Source organism: Pleurodeles waltl, chromosome 10 (assembly GCF_031143425.1).
Source record: "Pleurodeles waltl isolate 20211129_DDA chromosome 10, aPleWal1.hap1.20221129, whole genome shotgun sequence".
Classification (NCBI taxonomy): Eukaryota; Metazoa; Chordata; class Amphibia; order Caudata; family Salamandridae; genus Pleurodeles; species Pleurodeles waltl.
The window spans coordinates 933,415,147-933,436,010 of record NC_090449.1 but is presented as its reverse complement, the minus strand read 5'-3'; the positions used below and the strand labels follow the sequence as shown (position 1 = coordinate 933,436,010).

At 41.6% G+C, this 20,864-nt stretch overlaps 1 protein-coding gene across 1 annotated transcript in view; it reads left to right on the top strand.

Moving 5' to 3' along the window:
- The window catches only part of C1GALT1 (core 1 synthase, glycoprotein-N-acetylgalactosamine 3-beta-galactosyltransferase 1), a 123,845-nt gene extending 108,312 nt beyond the window's left edge, over positions 1-15,533 (top strand). Inside the window, exon 5 of the mRNA XM_069211729.1 lies at positions 11,372-15,533. Within this exon, the coding sequence (XP_069067830.1) occupies positions 11,372-11,572 (201 nt within the window). The 3' untranslated portion in view covers positions 11,573-15,533. The remainder of the gene's footprint in view (positions 1-11,371) is intronic.
- The last annotated feature ends 5,331 nt before the right edge of the window (positions 15,534-20,864 follow it).

Genomic DNA, 20,864 nt, shown 5'->3' with positions numbered 1-20,864 from the left:
TATCCCAAATTTGCCAGAACATCTACAGTTGCATATGATAGAGCTGGTGAGACACTGACATGATGTAACCAGGCAAGTCACCCAGTCGCTGTTGAACACAGCAAACTTTGTAGTGTGGGCTATGGTTTGCCATTCATCGCCATGTCTGGTTAAGGAACTCTGGATTTTCAACCGATGTCAACACTACCTTAATGGATCTCCCACTTCATGGCTCCAGACTATTTGTGGATAAAGCAGATTTAGTCCTATAGAGGTTTAACAAGCCTGGTAGGCCATAGCTTTGGATCATTGGGTCTTACAGATTTAGGAAAGGGAGTATGCTCTGCCCTTTCAATAGAAATCCTCCCCCATTTCAACAGAACCCCCCCCCCCCCACACAACCAGTCTCACCTATCCCCATACCATTTACGTATCCTTCAGCAGGAGGGGGAGATTTTACTACTGAAAGGGATGGGGAACTGGTGCCAGAGTGGGAACAGGATCAGGGGTGCTATTCCTGGTACTTTCTGTTCCCAAAAAACTACAGCAGTCTTCATCTAATCCTAGACGTCAGGCTGTTGAATTGGTTTGTGCCCATGGAAAAGTTAAAGATGCTGCCTGTGGCTTGAGTGTTGATTGTGCTAGAAACAGAAGCCTGGGTTGTGTATATAATTTTTCTGGTCATGTATTTTCAAATACTGATCGTTTGATCTCACAGGAAATTCCTACTTTTCACTCTGCTATCTGTACACTACCAATTTGTGGTTCTTCCATTCGGCCTGACTTGCTTCTTAAGTCTTCACAAAGGTGATGGCAGTGGTATTGGCCCATTACAGACTGTCGTAAAGATCCCAAGGCCCAACTCCATTTTGAGCTTAAGTTGGCCTGCCTTAGGCCAATATGCTGCATGTCATTATATTTCAGAGAACTTGAGAAAGTGTCAGTTCTTCCAAATAATGATTTTGCTAAAACCTAAGACAACACAAGTCTGCTACAAGTTCCCTGATATCCACATTTCAGGTTTTGATAGTGAATGTGCAAAATAAACATATAGGGGGTTATTACAACTTTGGAGGAGGTGTTAATCCGTCCCAAAAGTGACGGTAAAGTGACGGATATACCACCAGCCGTATTACGAGTCTATTATATCCTATGGAACTCGTAATACGGCTGGTGGTATATCCGTCACATTTGGGACAGATTAACACCTCCTCCAAAGTTGTAATAACCCCCATAGTCTGGATTGACATATTTTTGTCATACTGGGTCACCAGTTATGTCTTGGATTAAGTGTAAATTCCCCTTATGTAAGGTAAAATGTAGTGGTCAACCCTGTAAAAACCTTATGAATTGACCACAGAGGAAAAGAGGTCTTTGCGCCAGGTTATCGAAAGAGGGCTTGCCAGACTATTGGAGCATTCATTCCTATGCTGAGAGCCAGCGGGGAGAGAAGATGAGGTGAGCACAGCTGATGCATGCTTTTTTCCTTAGGGAACACTCTGTCCTGGCTGAAGTCTGATAACCACAGCTTCTCCTCTGTGAACGGGTATGCAGTGCGCCGAATCCCAAGAAACTCTAGAGGCAAGTTAGCTACTCCATGCTCTCATAGTATAGCGCATAGAAGTAGACTTTAGGGTGTGAGGCTGCTAAGACCATTTTAACCATGTTAGAAATATTCATATTATTCTCACTGTTAGTGACATGATTAGTGCTGTTCTAATTATATTCTTTATGGTTTTTACTCCTGGACTAAGCAACTGGATTGGACTGTTGAAATAAAAACTTTAATATATTGTGTCTTTTCTTAGTACAGTGCTTATATGTGCTATTCTAAAGAATTAATTTGAGTTTGAATCACTTCCGCATCCCTGAGAACTATACCGGACTGTTAGTACCCCAGAAAGCACAGACAAGAATGTCAAGTGGGCTTATGTGAGGCTACAATAACCTGGACTTTCACACTCAAGTGTTGGTGCACTGAACTAAGTTTGGGCACCCATTGGTGGGAAAGCCATGTCTTTTAGAACTAACCCAGAGCCCTAGATTACGCAGCAAGACATTCAGGAATCCCAGTATTTCCATACTTGGATGATTTGCTCCTCAAGCCCAAGTCTCCAGTTATGGTGCCATCCATCATATATTACGATATCTTTGCTATTCAAAATGGACTTATTGATCGTGGGGTCATACCTTATCTCCTGATAAGCAATACGACTCTGGCCCTGGATTCAGAAAGACTAGATTTGATTGGTTGCCAGCCATCTACTCTGTGCTCAGAATGTCCGGGCCGACAGCCTGAGTTGGCGATACATTCGTGTGTGTAAATGGCACCTCCTCCAGGGAGGTGATACAGTACATTTTCACTCTTTGAGGTGCACTGAAGAAGGATCTTTTTATCACTTGTGACCTCCAGTAACTATTGCAGGGACCCTTTGGGAACATGTTTCATTTGAGGTTGGGCTTTCCATTTCACTTTGTCTTTTTCTCATACTCTTGATTCCTAGGGTGTTGAGGATTCACCTAGACTGGGCATAAGTCACCTTAATAGCCCCAGGCTGGCAGAAACTGGTGAAATTGTTCGCAAGGTCTTTTAGCATGCTGAAGACTTTGTATTCCATGTTTTAATCGGAGCTTGGATGTTCCCATAGTTTTTGAAAAAAGAGTGTTGGCATCAAGTCGATACGATGAGAGATGAGTTCAATCTTTAGGCACGGTTGTGGAATTAAATAAAATATCTACATGTCCATGGGACAGGTTGCTTCATAAATCTACTTGTCCTGTAAAACAAATTTACTTTTCCCTCTGGTGCCATGAAGCATGGCGAGACATTATGGTAGAAATCTCATATTAGAGCTCTGATTATACCAGGGCTCGTACTATAGTAGAGCTTGAATACTAGCAATTTGTGACCTTTCTGCAGATTTACATACTCGGGCGGGAGGTAGTGGTAAGCAGTAGTTCCAAAGTTAGAATGCCTTTTTTAGTCTGTGAAAAGCTGTTAACTTGCAGGTTTTAAGGGTTTTCACTAGCTCCTTTGTAATCATTTCCCATACTGAGAAAAGGTGGACATTTATTCCTGACAAGGGTCAGAAGCAAAACATCTTCCGGAGTTGGGGAAAAAAGTGGTTAAAGGGAAAGAACTTGTAAACGCTCAACTGATTTTCTCATGAGCAAATCTACACCTGCATATTTGCTCGTGCAAAAATGAAGTTCACAAATATTTTCTAGGACTACTATTTCCTGGGCAAATTCTGCAAATTCTTGTGAATCGTGAAATACACAAATCTGCACTAATGCAAAGACATATACTCTGGGCGCACTTTTGTGAAATTTTTTAAGAATTAGCCCCTAATTAGGTCTTATGTTAACCAACACTTTTTGTTTTAGTAAAATGATATCTATGTCCATCTGTCGGCTGGCTCCACTGTGACTGATCCTACTTGTAGAATCTGTTCCTACTGAGTGCCTGGATACACTCACACGTGACAAGTTACATGCTCTATAAATTCATGTTACATTACATTACAGTGATGGCAATCTGTTCTTTCACAAGGAGCATACCGGCACACAAAGTAGTTTTGTTCAGTGCCAGGAACTACTGTGGCAATGTGTGCTTATTGCGATCAAAAAATATTTTTGCTAATATTTGTTACAATGGTGAGGGCCCAGCAGCTTCCGCAACAATACAGTTTTTCAAAAGTCATGTCAAAACAGACACACATTGACAAAACCAAAAGACTGACCACCGGTGTTTACCCTATTGGCTTTGCCAATGCTTGTTTGTATTCATGTTTCCCATAATCTTTTTTTAAACTGGTTACACTTACTTTCTATTATGAATATTTTTTGCAATCATAAACACATTTTACTAAATGATGCTTCAAAGAACTGGTACCTAATTTTCACAGTAGTTTAGCAAAACATTTTTTTTCCTAGTTGCATATTTTGTGAACATTCTGGAACATTATATTTACATCATATTTAAAATTTTGCAAACATGTGTAGATGTTTTTTTATTGGAACTGTTAGTGGTGGAGTACGAGCTTACAGCATTTATTTAGATGGCTCACACTAATAAAAAAGACTTTACATTAATGAACTTTAAATACAATTTTGAATAACATTAACATATGGACACATACCTCAACAGCATACAAATCCTTTCCCTTTAATGTGGTTCTGTAAATTGCTGCAGGGGGTTGGGCCTATTTGACCCAAGGACAAAATCAACTTGAAAACTTGTTGTCCTTGACCCCAAACAATATGTCCTGGACGTCGGACTATAGGAATTCCACACCCCTATTAGGTTGTCTATGTCGAATTCTGATGGTTTAGTATTCTCTTTTGTTTTGATCTTGGTTTGTTGATAGGATGCTGAGTAGTGAAAGTTGGATGGCAAAAGGGTCTGCCGAGTTCAGAGGTATAAGTAGATTGCTGGTGATGTTGAGAAGATAAAGTTGAGATGGGCCTTTGGTGTGTGACGGTTGTGTGGCATTCTGTACTGCTTTTAGTGTGTTAGTGGGTTTGAAGAGAGTATCTCTTTTTTTGTGCTTGTGCTGTTTGGAAGATTGATGTTGCCCTAGAGGGTGGTGGTATGAGCATTTACGAGGTAGTGAGGAGATCTGAAAATTCACCAAAGAAGTTCTTCTTCTGCCCAGGAGGCCTGTAGATGAGGCGAAAGGTGGCAGACTGAGTTGCAAAAAGTGTGAAATGGCATGTTAGCAGCTCCATGCAGTTGAGTGTTATGTGCTTGCCTAGGGTGCAGAACCAGGAGGACTCATGGGTGAAAGTGAGGACTGCTCCTTTTTTATGTGCATGGTCCACTGGAAGGGTGTCTGTACCCGATGGCAAGAAAGACATCTAGGATTTGTGAGGATGTGGAGGTGAACCATGTTTCTTTGTTGAAAATGATGTCAAGCTTGTGATAAAGGATGAGGTTTGTGATGTCTGGTGCGTGCAGAGTGAGCAACAATGATCATGAGTTGGAGTGTGAGTTCTGTAGTTTAAGGATGTGTGGTGGTTATTGGGATATGTAGAAATTGGGTCTGTGTTGTGCAAATCCTATGTGAGTGTCTGGATCATCTAGATCGGACTGTGATTGTGGGGATTGGCACTATGGAGTGCTGGGTGAGGCACGTGATTATATTTTATCTTGTAAGTTTAATTGGAAAAGGGTACTAACATCCACAAGGCTTAAATTGAAAGAGATGCTCTGGTTATGCAGGAAACAACAAGGAAAACAGCTAAGCTGTAAAGAGGTTAAAGTCCAAACAAGCTTTTACTCTGGGTCCCTGCAGTTGTATCAGGATGCTGGTCCTTGTTGGAAAGTTGACCTCCTAAACATCTTGACTCTCTGGGATAGCTTGGTCAGACAATAAAGTTCTGGCTCAAAAGACTTGGTGAGAAAGTTGAGAATGTATACTCAATAACACACTTATCCTAATCCCAATCAAGATGGAATGCCCATCCAAAGTTTTTAGTTAAGAAGAACAACACTTTGACAACAACTTTAAAACTTATGCAGTAAAATGTAGATCCAAACAATAGCAATTGTTGTCAGTACAACAGACAAAATGGAAACAGTAATTAAGAAGGACACAATAGAAACAATGATTACAAAGAACACTGGACATTGTATTGTGCCTGCATTTATATGGTTCTTAATACCTTAAAGGAGTAACCAAGAAATAATCATTATCTACTGTTTGAGCCAATGTCGAACTTCATCATAGTGCTGTACATACTACTATCTCACAACAGTAAGATTTGCAATCCTCCAGCCCAAAAGTGTAGCTCCTACTGTTCTGTTCATGATCACTAGCTGAACGTGCTCTTTATGACAACGCCGAATGTAAAGGATGCAGCCCTTAATGAACACAGTGTCTGCATTCAGTAGTTATTCATCCAGGAAACTGCCTTTTCTATGATTTGGGATGCATTTTCCACAGTACTTTATTTTCTTCAAATCGTTTTTGTTGTTTTGAACTTAAACCAAACAGTATGCATTAACTACATCATTTGATAATAAGGTTCAGGTAGCCATGCACAGTGTACACAGCATATCATATTGCTATCATATTTAGTTGTTGTTAATCTATAGTATGACCATGTTCATATCTTTGAGCGAATGAATCAATATGCTTATATAACATAGCAGAGCAATAATACGAAAGAGAAAAACATCTGTGCAGGCAGGGAAGGCGTAAGAGAATGAGTGCTGGGTGTTATATTCACAGGTATGGAGCAACCAACACACAGAGCCCAAGATCTTCTAGTAGGAGAGCTGTTTCCGTTCTTACAGACAGCTTCAGTCATACTGGGTCATCAACACTGCTTCTAAAACTATATGTATGTCATCCCACTCATTATCAAAGGGGTATTTCTGAAGGTCCTTGGCTTCCTCCTATCTCAGGTCTTTGCTCCCAGGTTTCTGCTGACTTCAGAGTGGCAAACTGCCAGGCCTCCACAGAGGGATGAAGAAACTATAGAACTTTCCATCATAAGATTATCTCTCACTTAGTTGGTAGTAGGCCAGGTCCAGAAAATGAACAGCTAGCTTATTCTTTTTAGTTCTTTGAAAGTGGCTAAGAGCACATACCTCCCAAGTCTGAAGATTGAAGCAGTCTGTGATATTAGCCACTAAACCAGGGATTGCAGGTCAAGAGCCTAGTAAGGAGGTGTAGCTTCAAAGCATGTGTGGGCTATCTGCCCAGGGAGCATCTCAAATGGGGCACATTACCCCGGCCCCCTAGGTACATTTTGTTAATTTTGTCAGAGGAGAAATATGCTCTGTGAAGAACATTGAGCTGAATGTATTTGAATCTTAGCGCAAACTTTACCAAGATCTGCATACGTTCTCCTAGGGATTCGTTTAGGCAGCTCACTAGTCGACAGCCCCCTAACATCTTGAATAGTGCCTGGATGAGTGCTTGTGTCTCAGGCTCTCTGGTTGTCATACCTTAGATTTCTTGTCATTTTTTAATCACAATTGTGGGGTAAGAAATGGCTGTTGAATTGTTGCTGAACTGTAGTCAAAGTGAGGCGTTGTCCATCCTGAATAAATCACCCAATGTTGCAATACCCACTGCATTTCGAAAGCCCAGCTCAGCCATGGTGACCCTACCTGTTATTTCGGCAACCCCAAAAGTGGGATGGAAGGCGCATAGGGCACCATATATTTTATAAGAAGCAAGCATCGCCAAAAGCAGCTCTGAACTATATATATTAGCCAAGGTTGTTCATTACCAGCCTTATCACATGGTAGCAAACATTTTAGCAGTTGTTCAAGTTGTAGTTGGCCTTACCCTGAACAGGTATACTCCAGTGAGTGAACCTAAAACCAATGGCTCACCCATTGAAGGGATGACAACAGGCAGTGGTGCTCGAAATGAGCAGGCCCTTAACCCTCCCTTGTCTGTCTGGAGTTGCAGGTCAGCCAGCAGCACTCGGCAATGGCCACTTCACCAGATAAGATCCCAAAGTAACACATCCAGCTGCCTAAAAATGTCCTAAGGAAGTAAAGCAAAAGATTAGAGAAGTATTATAAAAGGCAAGGGAGCATTACCATATTATTGACCGCTCACCTGATAGTAACTTATAGTGGGAAAGCTCACCAGAACCGAACCTGGGCTCTCAGAGTGATAAATTCTCACTTCCAGGTAATGGAAGGTTATGCCATCCCATTTGATCAGTCCTCCCAAGAGGTTAATTCAGGCCTTCTGAGCTTTCGGTTGAAGGGGGGAACAGGAAGGATTTGGGCCAGTTTACACGAAGCTCAGACGCTGTGCCAAACTCCCCTACTGCATGCACAATACTTTTGTGTTCCATCAAGCCATCTTTCATATACAGAACCATCGTCAGCATATAAGGACATCATGTGAATCCTGTTGTCCAGTGGGATGTCCCAGCTCATCCCTTCTTGGCACAGTCTAATAGCAAATAGCTCAATGGCAAGAGTAAAAAGGATGGGGGCAGCTAACCAACCCAAAGGCTTTTCCCTACGTATGGCAAAAAGGGCAGAAGTTAGCTTACCTACCTGGATCCTAGCGCTAGGGTCTGTGTACAGCAGTTTGATTAGCCTCATAGAACACTTGCCAAAGCCAACTTTGTCTATGATGCTAAACAGATTGATCCAGTTGAGGATGTGGAAGGCTTTTTCTAGGTCTAAGACAATACAGGCTGGGAGGGGCCATTCACGGGGTGCCACTTCCATTAAACTGTAGAATCTACAGATGTTGAGGGAGGTATTTCTCCCAGGAACAAACCAGTTTTATCAGTATGCATCAGAGCAGACAAAACCTGCAGTTATCTCTCCACAAAGACTCTACCAAGGATTTTTTAATCTGTTCTTAGGTTCACTGATAGTCTGCCTGGGGTTCACGGTTCAGTAAGCCATCCCCCCTCTGAATTTTGCCTGTGCAACAAACTCTTTGCCGTCTAAGCAATTTAGTCATTCAGTCAGAGCAGCATGCACCGTGTGCAGAGTTTTGAGTGCAGTTCTTTAAGTGCGATCCCACATGTCTTCCTTTTTTAATTGACATATGGAATCTTCTACTGCCTTAAGCTCTATTTCTATGGTTTTGTGGGCTTTGACCACTGCACAAATGGAGTGCCCGCTGGTGTCCACCATCAGTGTGTCTCACTTAACTGCAAATGAGAAGGCTGGCCAGCATTACCTACAAAGTCATTGTGGATCTGTTTGCCCACGGCAGCTAAGAATGCAGGTTCCTCTAACGTAGTGTGTTGCAACCTCCAGGTAATAATAGGTGAATCGACCCTTTCCCAGGTTAGCTGAGTTTGTCATTCTTGTGTTAGGGAGGAGTGGGATGCTGTGTGAGCCAGTTATCCTCACACAGCTGTCTTTAAAAAGGTTGCTGCAGAGATGGAAAGGTGTGCTGTTTAAACTTGAAGTAGGTGTGACTTCTCGCCAGCATCTGTGAACAGAAAAATGTAAAACTAGCACAGAACTGCAACACATACGGCAGAACGTTGCAGCAACATTTCACAGAGCTTATACTTTATTACTCCGAAGGAGGACCTCTGATGCTGAATGGCCAAGGTGTAATCAGGAAAACATGTAGTGGATGATTTTTCAGTTCCATTTGGGACACCTGCTGAGCCACATGTAGGACCTCATCCCTGTCAGTGTAGTACTAGCAATTTGAGGACTGCTGGGTGTAGTAAAGAGCATGGAGGAGACCTACTTGCTGACACCCTGTCCACCTTCTCAATTGAGAAAAACTAAAGAAAGTTTGAGGTGCCACAAAACATTTTATCCACTTCTTTAGGAACTCGGTCATGTCCTGACCATCTGAGCCCTCTGGTAGTCCCACAACCCTAATATTGTTTCTTCCAGCTTGAACTGAAGCATCCCTGGCACTCCTGTCCAGGATGTGGATGTGATCTGTCAGCTCCCTCATTTGTTGCTGTAGTTCTGGGATTTGCAGCTAACTCCTGCAATGTTTGCTGTGATTGTGTCATTCTCTCCACCAGCTTCTTGTGGTCTTCACTGAGCAGGTCCACGACCAGCGCCACTACATCGGTTTTGGTCTCCAGGAGCGTTCTTGTCATGCTAGTGGCCTCTCAGATAGTGTCCAGTTTAGTAATACCTGCTAAAGAGAGTGTTATTGAGTCCATGATTGGGAGATCCATAGCCTTACCTGTGAGAACCTTCACAGGTGGCTACTGGTTTGATCTTGCTGCCCTAATCCTCCCCTTTCCTGTAGCGTTCGTCTCCCTCTGGATGAGCCAGGCAAGGCAAGGACATTTTCAGCCCGGTTAACTCTCCAATCTGGGGTCCCTAGGCCAGGGAACCCAAAGGCACAAGCAGATTGAAAGGCCTCCAATCTGCCACACAGGCTTGCGTGCCACAACGGTAGCACAGGCAGCCCATCTGCACTTTCATACTGGATCCCTGCACAGTCTGTGTCCATTCCCACTTGTTGGGTACAATGTAGACGATGGAGTTGCTGTGGTGCAGTTTGTACTCAGCTGGGTATTAGTGCCTTTGTGTGACTCTCCCATGCCAGCCGCGAAACCTAAAAGAGTGAGCCCCAACTCAAAATTAGTCCTCTCTGGCAGCCAACAGCTGGGCGTCGACCCTCTGCTAGGCAGGCAGATGTAGGTGGGCACCCAACCCCTCAAGAGTGTGTGCACAGTGCTGGGGAATGGAACACAACCTTTTCATTATACACCACCATGTTCACATTATACATTAGTGGGGAGTGTGCCTCAGCGCCTGGCCCTACTGTAGAACAAATGTCCCACAAAATTCCCAGCAGGGGGCCTCCTCTGGGTGTTAGAGGCCAGTGGGAGCTCTCAGCCATAGCAGCACAAAGCAGTGCCCAGCAACCAAGTGATCAGGCTACTTGGCTGCCTCTGTCCTTTAATAAAGAGAAGAGGTCCACAATAGTAGAGGCAGACCAAGAGAGGAGATAAGGAAAGGAGACCCCCACTTGTCTCCTCCTATTGTGTTGGATGTCTTCTCCTGGGGGGGGGGTCAGTTTATTGCAGCCCAGTTATCATAAGGCGGTGGCTGTGTATGGTTTCAGGCAGTGCCAGCCAGCTCAGCAGTCCAAGCTCCCCCCCGTGCCACCGGTCATTGCCCTGCCATGGAGATCCACTCTTCCGATCACCAGCCACCATTGAGGCCTGCCTGCACCATAGCACCATAGCACCATCCAGTTGCAAGATGGTCTGGCAGCAAAACATTTGGGATCCGGCACCTAGGGTGCCGAAAGGCTAGGCATGATATCCAGAGTGTCGGGGCTTCTTGCGCCGGTCAGTCCTTTCCAGGAGTCTTCTAAGAGGTAGATAGGTAGCACCCAGCTCTGCACTGAGGAAGCAGCTCTGCAGTGTTCCCGCAAGTCTATGTCAGTGTTGCCCTTCAGATTGCTGGAGTGGGTTTTGAATCCCTTAAGGGTCATTTCCACAGTTTGAGAAATACTTCAAATTCACAACTGACTGATGTTTCAAGCCGATGTTAATGCACTTTCCTCTGGTATTAACTGCCTGTAAAGCCGAAGACTTTTAACCAATGTTTTTGAAAATCTGTAATTTAAAATGCAATCTTAGGTCAAATTTTATTTTCCCGAAAATTTTCCGTAAAACTGGATGAATTTTAGATTTGGTAATCTACAGAATTCATCTTTTGGGAGACATTTTAACTAAATGATGAAGATGGTGGCTGCTATTGTGGACTTGTTGTCTGTTTCTTTGCAAAATATTGTCTAGTAAAAGAAGTTAAAGATGGTACTTGCACTAGTGTATAGAAAGAGTGCAATAACGTTTTTCATGATGCAACATCAATAAACACGTATTTATATGTTCCTAGAAACTGTGGAAAATAACTGTTGCCATGATATATTCCTGAAACACTTCTCTTTCATTTCAGGGTCCTGGGTGCTGTTCAGATTTGGCAGTGTCGTTCCACTATGTTGACTCTACAAAAATGTATGAGTTGGAATACTTCACTTACCACCTCCGTCCATATGGATACAAATTCAGATACAATCCCATCTTACTTGACAATATCAGCAAACAAATTAAAGATGGCACAGCTGATAAATCCAAAATCTCCAAAGACATTGCCTAAAAGTATTGCATCTGTAATCAGTATTGGCATTCATGAATGGGTACAAGTTTATGAACCGAAGATGCGCATCAAGATCAGACTTCAAGAACAGCATTGGATTTTTAGAGGAAGGGTTATCTGATCAATGAACCATGTTATACATGGCGTGCAACATAGCTTGCCTGCTAACCATTAACTACAAGTTGTGGGTGAAAATGCAAATGTTCTTTGTCACTTCCCATACTAGGCACCATGGAACCTGCACCTTGCTTATCCAACAGTCTTTGAATAGCATTCACTGTACAGCCGAGATGATTCATAAATGTCAAAACTGTTTACCCTTTAATGGAATATATGATTACATTGTTAACGGGTGATTTCATATTCAGCTTTTTATATTGCTTCTTTTTTTAAAGGAAGAGATAAAAAATACTGTAAACCATTTCAAGGTTTAGAGCCTCTGTGAGTCAAGTATAAGATTTAAAATATTTCTAATGTCTGCGTTATTGCTAGAGGTGGGCGGAATTTGCGGAGTTTGATTCCACAGAATCACACAAAATTATATGAAAAATTGCATCAGATTTCCACAGAATTCCATGATTGGGAGGAGTAGGCCTTTGGCACTATTTTCTTAGCGCAAAATACACCCTTGCATCGAAAAAATGGATGCAAGGATGCATCGTGCCTTAGAACATAGTGGGGCGGAGTTTGCCTTTGGTGCTATTTTCTTAGTGCAAAATGCACCCTTTTGTCCAAAAATGGATGCGAGGATACACTTTGCCTAAGAAAATAGCGATGCTGGGTGGGCATTTAGTGCTATTTTCATAGTGCAAAACGCACCCTTGCCTCCAAAAATTGATGCAAGGATGCATTTTGCTTAAAGAAAAAGCACGGCTTCTGGGCGCCCATATATACTCTGCAGTGATTACAGTTTTAATCACTGCAGTGTATCTAATGGCGCCGAGGGGTATGCAGTAGTTTCTAAACACGGTGTGAAGAGGGAGCAGTCTCTGTACATTTAGAAACTGCAGGGATTAAAAACCTTTAACCACTGCAGAGTATGTAAGGGTGCAGAGTGATATCTGACATGCAGTGGTTTATAAAAGCAGAAGAACTGCTTCCTCTTCCCACCGTGTTTAAAAACTACTGCCCACCCCATTGGGCCCTAACATACTTTGCACTGATTAACTTTTAATCACTGCAGAGTATGTAAGAATGCCAAGTGCTATGCATTGGTTTCTGAACACAGGAGTAAGCGGGAGCTGTCCCTCTGTTTAAAAACTACTGCAGAATAAAGTAGGTAATTCGCAAGCAGAGCAGTGGAATTTATCAGTAATTCTTCGTTAGAATAGTTACATGGAATTACCAAATTCCTCCGATTCTGGTTGAACTAAAGATTCCGTCCACCCCGAATTGTTGCCTGTTTCTGCAGCAATCCCAAATTATCTATAGTTGTATATTATAATTCATTCTGGTTTTCTTCCTGTTGATGAAGTTGTTGATTGAAAAGACTTGGGGCCTGATTTAGAGTGTGGCGGAAAGGGGATTTCATTGCAACATGACAGAATACACTTTATGCTGTACTGAAAGTCCACCTGCCTCGTTTAGAGTCAGATGGACCTTTATTATGTCAGCGCAGAGGCAACTCCAACTCCACCACTGACGTACACCTCCTACGTCCCAACGTAGTAAGGGCTGTTGGAGGTTTTGCCATTTGCCCACCCTTTGTAGAGTGGACAAATGAATGGTAAGTTTTTACTTTCACTTTTGGCCATTCAAAACGAAGCAGTAAGTGAAAGTAAAAATATTTTAATGACCCCTACACCATGGGAGAAAACTCCCAAGGCGAGGAGAGGGTATTACCTTTTTATTTTCAGAAGGAAAATTCTGGTTTGTAATTTCCTTTTTGAAAATAAAAATGAAATTGAAAGTGGGCTGAAGGGCTCCTTCATGTTGAGGGAGACGAACAGCACACTTTTAGTGACTTGACAGAATCCTCCTTGACGGAGAATCCTGCCAGTTTAAGCGATGTCCACTGGGGCATTAAAAAATCTCTAAATTTGGAGTGAGGTTAGTCCTCAAGGGCGACAGAGTAATAACCCATCACGCTGATGGAGTAACTGCACTCTAAATCAGACCTCTAATGTAATCTAACCTTTCTTCTATAGAGCCATCCCTAGTAATAATCATTATTGATCAATTTCAGTAAATAGTTATTTCTGGTTAACTTAAACCGAATGTGTAAATAATATACATGAAGGCATTTTCATAATATTTATTTTTATGTACCCTTACAGGTTTTGTATTTTTTGCATACTTAAACCGTATTTATCTTGGCCAGTGGAAAATCACTGTTTTTTTTTTTTTTTTTTTTAAACCATTTGCTGATCTGACACAAGCTTTTTTGAAAATGCAAGTCACATCTTACCAGAGCAGTACCTGGGTGCATTTTGTGGTTTTCTTTTGTGGGTTACCACGTGATTGTTCGAGAAATAATCAAGTAAAAGGATGCATGTTCCAGGGGCGAGGCCAGCAGATCAGGACATGTCAACTAATGAATATGTATGGATCAGACTAAGAATTAACTGGAAAATATAGATTATTCATGTAAGTTTTACATACCACCAAGCGGCCTATGTTACGAAGATACATCAAATTAAATATCTATTTATTTACTGTGTCAGTGGAAACAGAAATAGTATATTTTTTTACTCTGTACCGTTGAGTACTGATTTAACTAAACTTGTCACACTATAGTGCGGCCATGTATTTATTACTCTGGAAACTAGATACAACATGCACTATCAAGCTAGATCGTCACACCCAACATATTTTACATTGATTTTAACTGTCTTTCGCTGCCTGTCGTTGGTTTGTGCCATTAAAATATTAAGCTCTAATCAACGTTCTACCTCCACTCCTGGGATACAACTCCACTGAGAATAAAGGCAAGCCCACAGTTAGAGAAGGGCATCGCCATTTCTGTTTTTTGAGGGTGTGGTATTCTTTGAAGGAAAATATCTACATTTAGATACAAAGCACAGTAATCTGGTGGTGTTGGGCGTAAAAAGGACAAAACTGTCCTGAAGTGAAAGAGCATTGAAACCTAAGGACAAGGCCAGGCAGATGACTGCTATAAGGGCATCCAAGTATAGATTTGCACCCCAGTCCAGTCCAGTGTTCTGTAAAAAATGACAACTTTCTTCGAGCATGTTGGTTGACGTTGTTGCCTATAATTCTATATTTTATCAATAGCATTCGGCTACAGTCCTTGACAGTTTGATGTATTTGCAATATCTTTCTTATTCTGTTTAACTGCGCTTATGAGACCTCTTTGCAACATGAAGTGAAATGAATGAGTTCTTCTAGTCTGCTAGCTCATTGATTGTTATTGCACTAAGAAGAAAGGCTAGGTGTTATCATATAGATTAGAGTCATTCCTTTAATGTGCGACTGAGAAACATTCTTCGTACAGTGTTTGCTAATTGGCGCCCTGCATGTAGTGTTAACACCTTAAATTTTAGTGGGTTTGCAGCATAAAAACAATTTCGGTTTGTTGTAACTGCAAACCTCGAAGTATTCAAAGTGTTTGTAGTACAAAACAGACCTTCTGTTGTGTTCTATATTTACTTATTCTTCGGTGTAATAACAATTATATCAGAAGCACTGCACATGCAGATTAAGTGAAGTATGAAATCTAGAAAGCTACATTCGAACCATCATAATATTGAAGAATATTTTGTGGAAAGCAGACAATGTTTATGTAACATATTGTGCTTTTTTAAATAGTAAGCAACTACTATTCTATGACATTACAGCATCTGTGCTGATATGCAAAGTGCTATTTTGCCTATTTTCACTATCAACAGTAAAATCTATTTTCTAAAAATATTTTTCATGTTTAAGTGCCTTTTAACCTTTGGATAAATGACTGTAAACTATGACCTGCACAATGTTAAAAAATAAATTATATATTTCGTAATTATGGCTTGTATCTAACTAGCATGTAAATGTATTGATGAGTGTTTGTGTACATGTGTTGATTCTGATGCAAGTAGTGGTGAATGGTGGTTGGTTTACTCATTGCTAATAGGCAAGACGTTTGCCAATCAAGTACCTAGATGTCAAGATACCATTGTCAGTTGTTTGTTAAACTATTTTTAACTTTTTGTGGAGGTTTTCAGATGAGAAGTCAATCTACTGATATGTGCTTCACAGTCTCACTCCACTTAGGTAAACGGGTGTAGCTCAAGGTTGCTTGGCTCAACCGTGTTAGCTAGGCTTGAGCAACAAGGGAATTTTTCAGAGAATTGTATGAGATGTTTGTGCAACACAACAAAAAAAACAATGCAGTTAAAAAAGTGTTTAAGGGACTCTACTCCAAGAAAAAGTACAGTCCCTTGAAAAAACTAGGGGAAATGCTCTACAGTAGACGGAATTTCCTTATTTTTGTTACAGTAAGATAACACTTTATCAAAAGATTATATTCATAGCTACAGCAAAGTCCTTATGCGTTTTAATTCCTCAACATGATAAAGAAATATCTGGAATTTGAATATTATTCTTGGTTAGTTTAACTTTGTATCCATCGGTTAGTTCAAATTCATTTTAAAAAAAGGGTCAGTCCCACATATAACTAAAAATTTAATATGTAAAACCTCTGCTAAGAATAGCAGACCTGGGCCCAGAAGCTTTTTCAAATTACAGACCAGTCTCACATCTACCTTTCATCAGCAAAATCTTTGAACGACCAGTAGTCCAACAATTAACAAAGTATGTGGTGACAAACAACTTTCTGTACCTCACATAAATAGGGTTTGGAGAAGAATATTGTAATAAACTAACAATAATATTAAACTAAGATGAACTAAGGTTAATGCCAAACAAGGACACACAAACAGCATTAATAGTGCTGGATATAACGGTGGCTTTTAATACTGTGAGTCATGAGCTCTTACTTCCCACCCTCAGGAATATTGGCATTCAGACCACAGTTTTAAAATGGTTCCAGTATTTTCTATCAGACAGGTAATTCAGAGTTAAATTAAGGTCACATGAGTCTTCACTGAGATATAGCACTTGTGGAGTGCCGAAGGGTTCCATTCTGTTACTGCAGTTGTTTATCTTGTACCTAATCCTACTATCCCAATTGATTGACTTCTTTGGTCTGGAATTCTATTTACAAGCAGATGATACACAGATCATAGCCAGCTTTAATGATGACAATCTGAATACAACAGAAACTCTCAGGGAATGTTTAGAGAAAGTCCAGACTTGGATGAGCAAACCATTTTGAATGGGTCAAAAACTGACATTCTAGGATTAGTGAAACATTTGACCCCACTTCTATCTAGGTTCTGGCCAGATACTCTAGGGCTGCCTCCCTTCCTGCAACCAATGGTAAAAAGTCTAGGAAGTACTTACACCACCACAAAAGGCTACAATTTCAAAATAATTTATATTATCACTACTGGATCATTGCAGTTCCATATTCCTGGGCCTCTCTGACTATTTAATAAGGAAGTTGCAAATAATCCAGAATTTTGCAGCAAGATTAGCCAAAGGTGCACAATGGAATTCTCATATTAGCACAGTTTTAACCAAGCTTCACTGGCTTCCAATGAAGGAGAGATTGTTGTTTAAATCTTTCTACTTACCATGCAAGGTGGTGTATCAGCCATACCATTCACCTCTTGGACAACATTTCAAGCTAAATTGCCTTTCTCACTCTTTAAAATCAGCTTGTAAATAAAACTTTGAAATTTGGCTTTCTGAGTAGCAGCAGCACAGAAATAGAATAGGCTTCCGAATGAACTGAACATAGAATTTGATTACTTGCGGTTAAAAGGAAAGCTGAAGACCTGACTTTTTCCTTAAACTCATTCATAGAAATTGGAGCATTGGGGCTAAGTTTATGACCTGTTTTTAGTGCCAAAATGCCCCAGTAGGGGTGCTAGCTGTGCTTTATAAAACATACAAACATAAACATTAAGGGATTGACTGTGTAATAATGAACTTCATAATTAATATCGTTACTCACAAGTTACTTACTTTCAGTAACGATACTTCTGGCGGATACTCTAACCACAGATTCCTCACATTGTGAATATTCCTAAAGTATTGGACTGAAACTTTCAAGTAGTACTCCTATGCGCCATTTGGTGGTCTTACGCGGCTCCACTCCGACGTCATTCCACTTTGGTAACGACAGAGCAGCATTTAAGCACCACCCACACACGCTGATGTCCATTGCTTTCTTATGCTGTCGAATCCCTCAGACAAAGAGTCTATTGTCAGTTTGGCATGAACAGTGATCTCTAAATTGGGACATTTTGAAATGGAAAAAAAGCCCAGTTCACACAACAGGCAGGTGGGAGAGTCTGTGATAAATCTACAGTTAGACAGAGTAAGCACATGAAAGATCATTCCCAAAGGTAATTAACTTGTTCTTGTGATAGATACTTTTAACCTCAGATTTCTCCCTTTGTGAATAGATACCATACTAGTACCTTCCCATGTGCTAGATCTGTGAAGAGGCTCTGACCAAAACGTCCTGCAGGACCAAGTGGGCAAAATGCCCCCTCTCGATGGACCTGACTGTCGAGACAAAGGTGATTTGTCAACATATGTACTGACACCCACTTAGCCACTTGGCAGGTATCCAGGACAGGCACTCATCATGCCAGCGCAGTGATAGCAGCTTGGGGTCTGGTGGAATGAACCAGAAAGTCTTCTGGGAGCTGCTTTTTAGCTAGTGCTTAGCAGATTTTGATATAGAGAATAGTCCATCAGGGGATGGTCTGTTTTTGTACCGTCTTGCCGTTCTTTGCCCCAGAGAACCCCACAAAAAGCGGATTCTCCATCCAATGTTCTTTATTGCTGCAATCTACATAAATCTAAGTGCTCTGTTAGGGTACAAAAAAGGGAGTCTCTCTTCCTCCATACAGGTATGGTGTGGCGCAATGAATGCCTGAAAGGTGATTACCTGTCTGACATGAAATTAAGGGACCACTTTCAGCAGAAAGAAAACTCTGGGCCTGAACACCAGCCTATCTGTGGAGAATGTATATAGGGTGGGTTGACAGAAAGAGCCTGCACCTCGCTCACATACCTAGCAATATTATGGCGATAAGAAAGACCATTTCAAAATCTGAAGTCTTAATGGACAGCTGTGCAGTGACTTAAAAGAGGTGTGCATTAAAAAAGTGAGAAATTAATTCAAGTCCCACTATGGCATCAGAAAGGATTTTGGTGGAAATAAGTGTTGCAAGCTATACAAAAATCTCATCAGAACAGGTGGTTTAAATAAAGAAGGTTGATTCAGCAACCTCACAAAAACTGAAAGAGCCAACAAATAGCCTTCAACAGTGCTCAAAACAGGTCGGTGTAGAGCCAAGGTCAAAACAAAAATCAAAACTTCAGACAACTTGGCATGCTGTAGATCAATTTAGCAAGTACTACACCAAGCCACATATTTGTCTCAAAGACTGGCGTGAACCAGTTTTTTAGAGGGACACCTCACCACCGACCACCAGAAGACTCTCAAATCAGGTCAACTGCCGTCGCTCAATCTCCAAGCATAGAGGTGGCGAATAGGCAGACCTGGGAACAGCACCTTGCTGTCCTCCTGCGACCAAAGATCCTCCAAAAGCTATAGCTTGATCGAAGGACAGATGCTCATGCCCAGGAATTCTGGGAACCACACTATAAGAAAGTCAGCTATTAGTTGAGAGTGGTGAAAGCCCCACTCAAGTAATAAACACAGTCCTTGTCAGGGTGAACCACAAAAGTCACTAAATAAACTTGTGATTAACAATTTGGTTGCTTGGCACAAAAGCAGTCAGGCTTAATTTAGAAGCAATGTGTAAAGTATTTATGCAGCACTCAAGCAGTAATAAAATGAATACACAACATAAGAAAAATTCCAAACCAATTCAGAAAAATAGATAATCTTAATAAATAAAGTGACATAAAAACGACAAAAATCCAATCAACACAACTGGAGTTATACATTTTTGTAGTTTCGGGACAAAATAGTACCAAAAAGCTCAAAGAGCCACTTGCTGTTATCTGGATGTGTTGGGCCATGAGAAAGTCGCAAGTTCAGGCCAACCGCGATGGCGCATGGGTCAAATACAACAATTAGGTTCATTTCAGTGCAGTGAAGAGTTTATCTTCTCCAAGTCCACACAAGAAGTCTGAGCTGGAACCGCATGCAGGTGGGGGCTGGAGATTGTTGCTGGCATGAGAAGCAAATCCCTGCTGGAACTTCATATTTGCAATAGGCACAGACAGTCGTTGCTGCCACGAAAGGGCACGTCACCGTCAGAACTTTCCATTGGTGGGAGATACAGTAGTCATTGCTGACACAAGAAGCCCAGTTCCAAAGAGCCCAACACTAAGGGAATTTCATCTGCGGTTCAATTTTTGCACTTTTGAAGTATGTGGAGTACACTCTTGTAATGCACTTCGTAGGGATCAGAACTCACTCCAACAGAGGCCAGTAGCAGGGCTCCGGCATGTCCTCTTGGTACTGGCTAGCTGGGCGGCTGCAAAGAAGGCCCTGGAAGCTTGCTGTGTCCCTATTGCTCAAGCAGGAGGTCAACCGATTGACCCTTGGAGTCACTCTTGGGTTCAAGGCAAGCAGGTTCAATCTTCCTTCTTCACACTGCAGAGCAGTCATTCTTCTGAATTTACTGCATGTCCAGGAGTGTTCTGATGAGAGGCTCTGAAGGTGCCATTATTTTACTCAGTGCCGGCCTGGGGCTGGGGAATGTCCTCTTTGCCTAACCTCCTCCCTTTATCTGGGCTTGGCTGTAATCTGTCTAGAGGGACAAAGGCAGTGCACTGCATTGGCCACTGTCGGAGCATGCAGCTTCAGAAGTCAGGAATGGGTGTGTAAAGCCCTCAGACTACGCTCAGGAAGGATTAGGAACAACCCAGAGGCCATGCTGCTGAGGAAAGGAACACCCTGCCACATACCTAAGGTCATTTTGTCTCCATGCTTGGAAGGAATACACATCACCATGCAGCAGAGCCATTCACAATCATCTTACCCTGGGCACTAGCACAAAGGCAAATTTTATTTAGGCGGAAAATGCCAACTTCTAAAAGTGGCATTTTCAGAGTTGTAACATACAACCCAAATATACCCTTAAAGGGTATTTTAAATTGCAATTTAAATTAGTTCAGGAAATATTTAGCTTTCTGCTCCCAAACTGAAGTTATCACATATTAAGTGTAATTGGGTAACCCAGTGTGAGTCTATGAAAGAGGTAGCCTAGCTACAGTGAAGATGGCTTAAGGGGTTTTT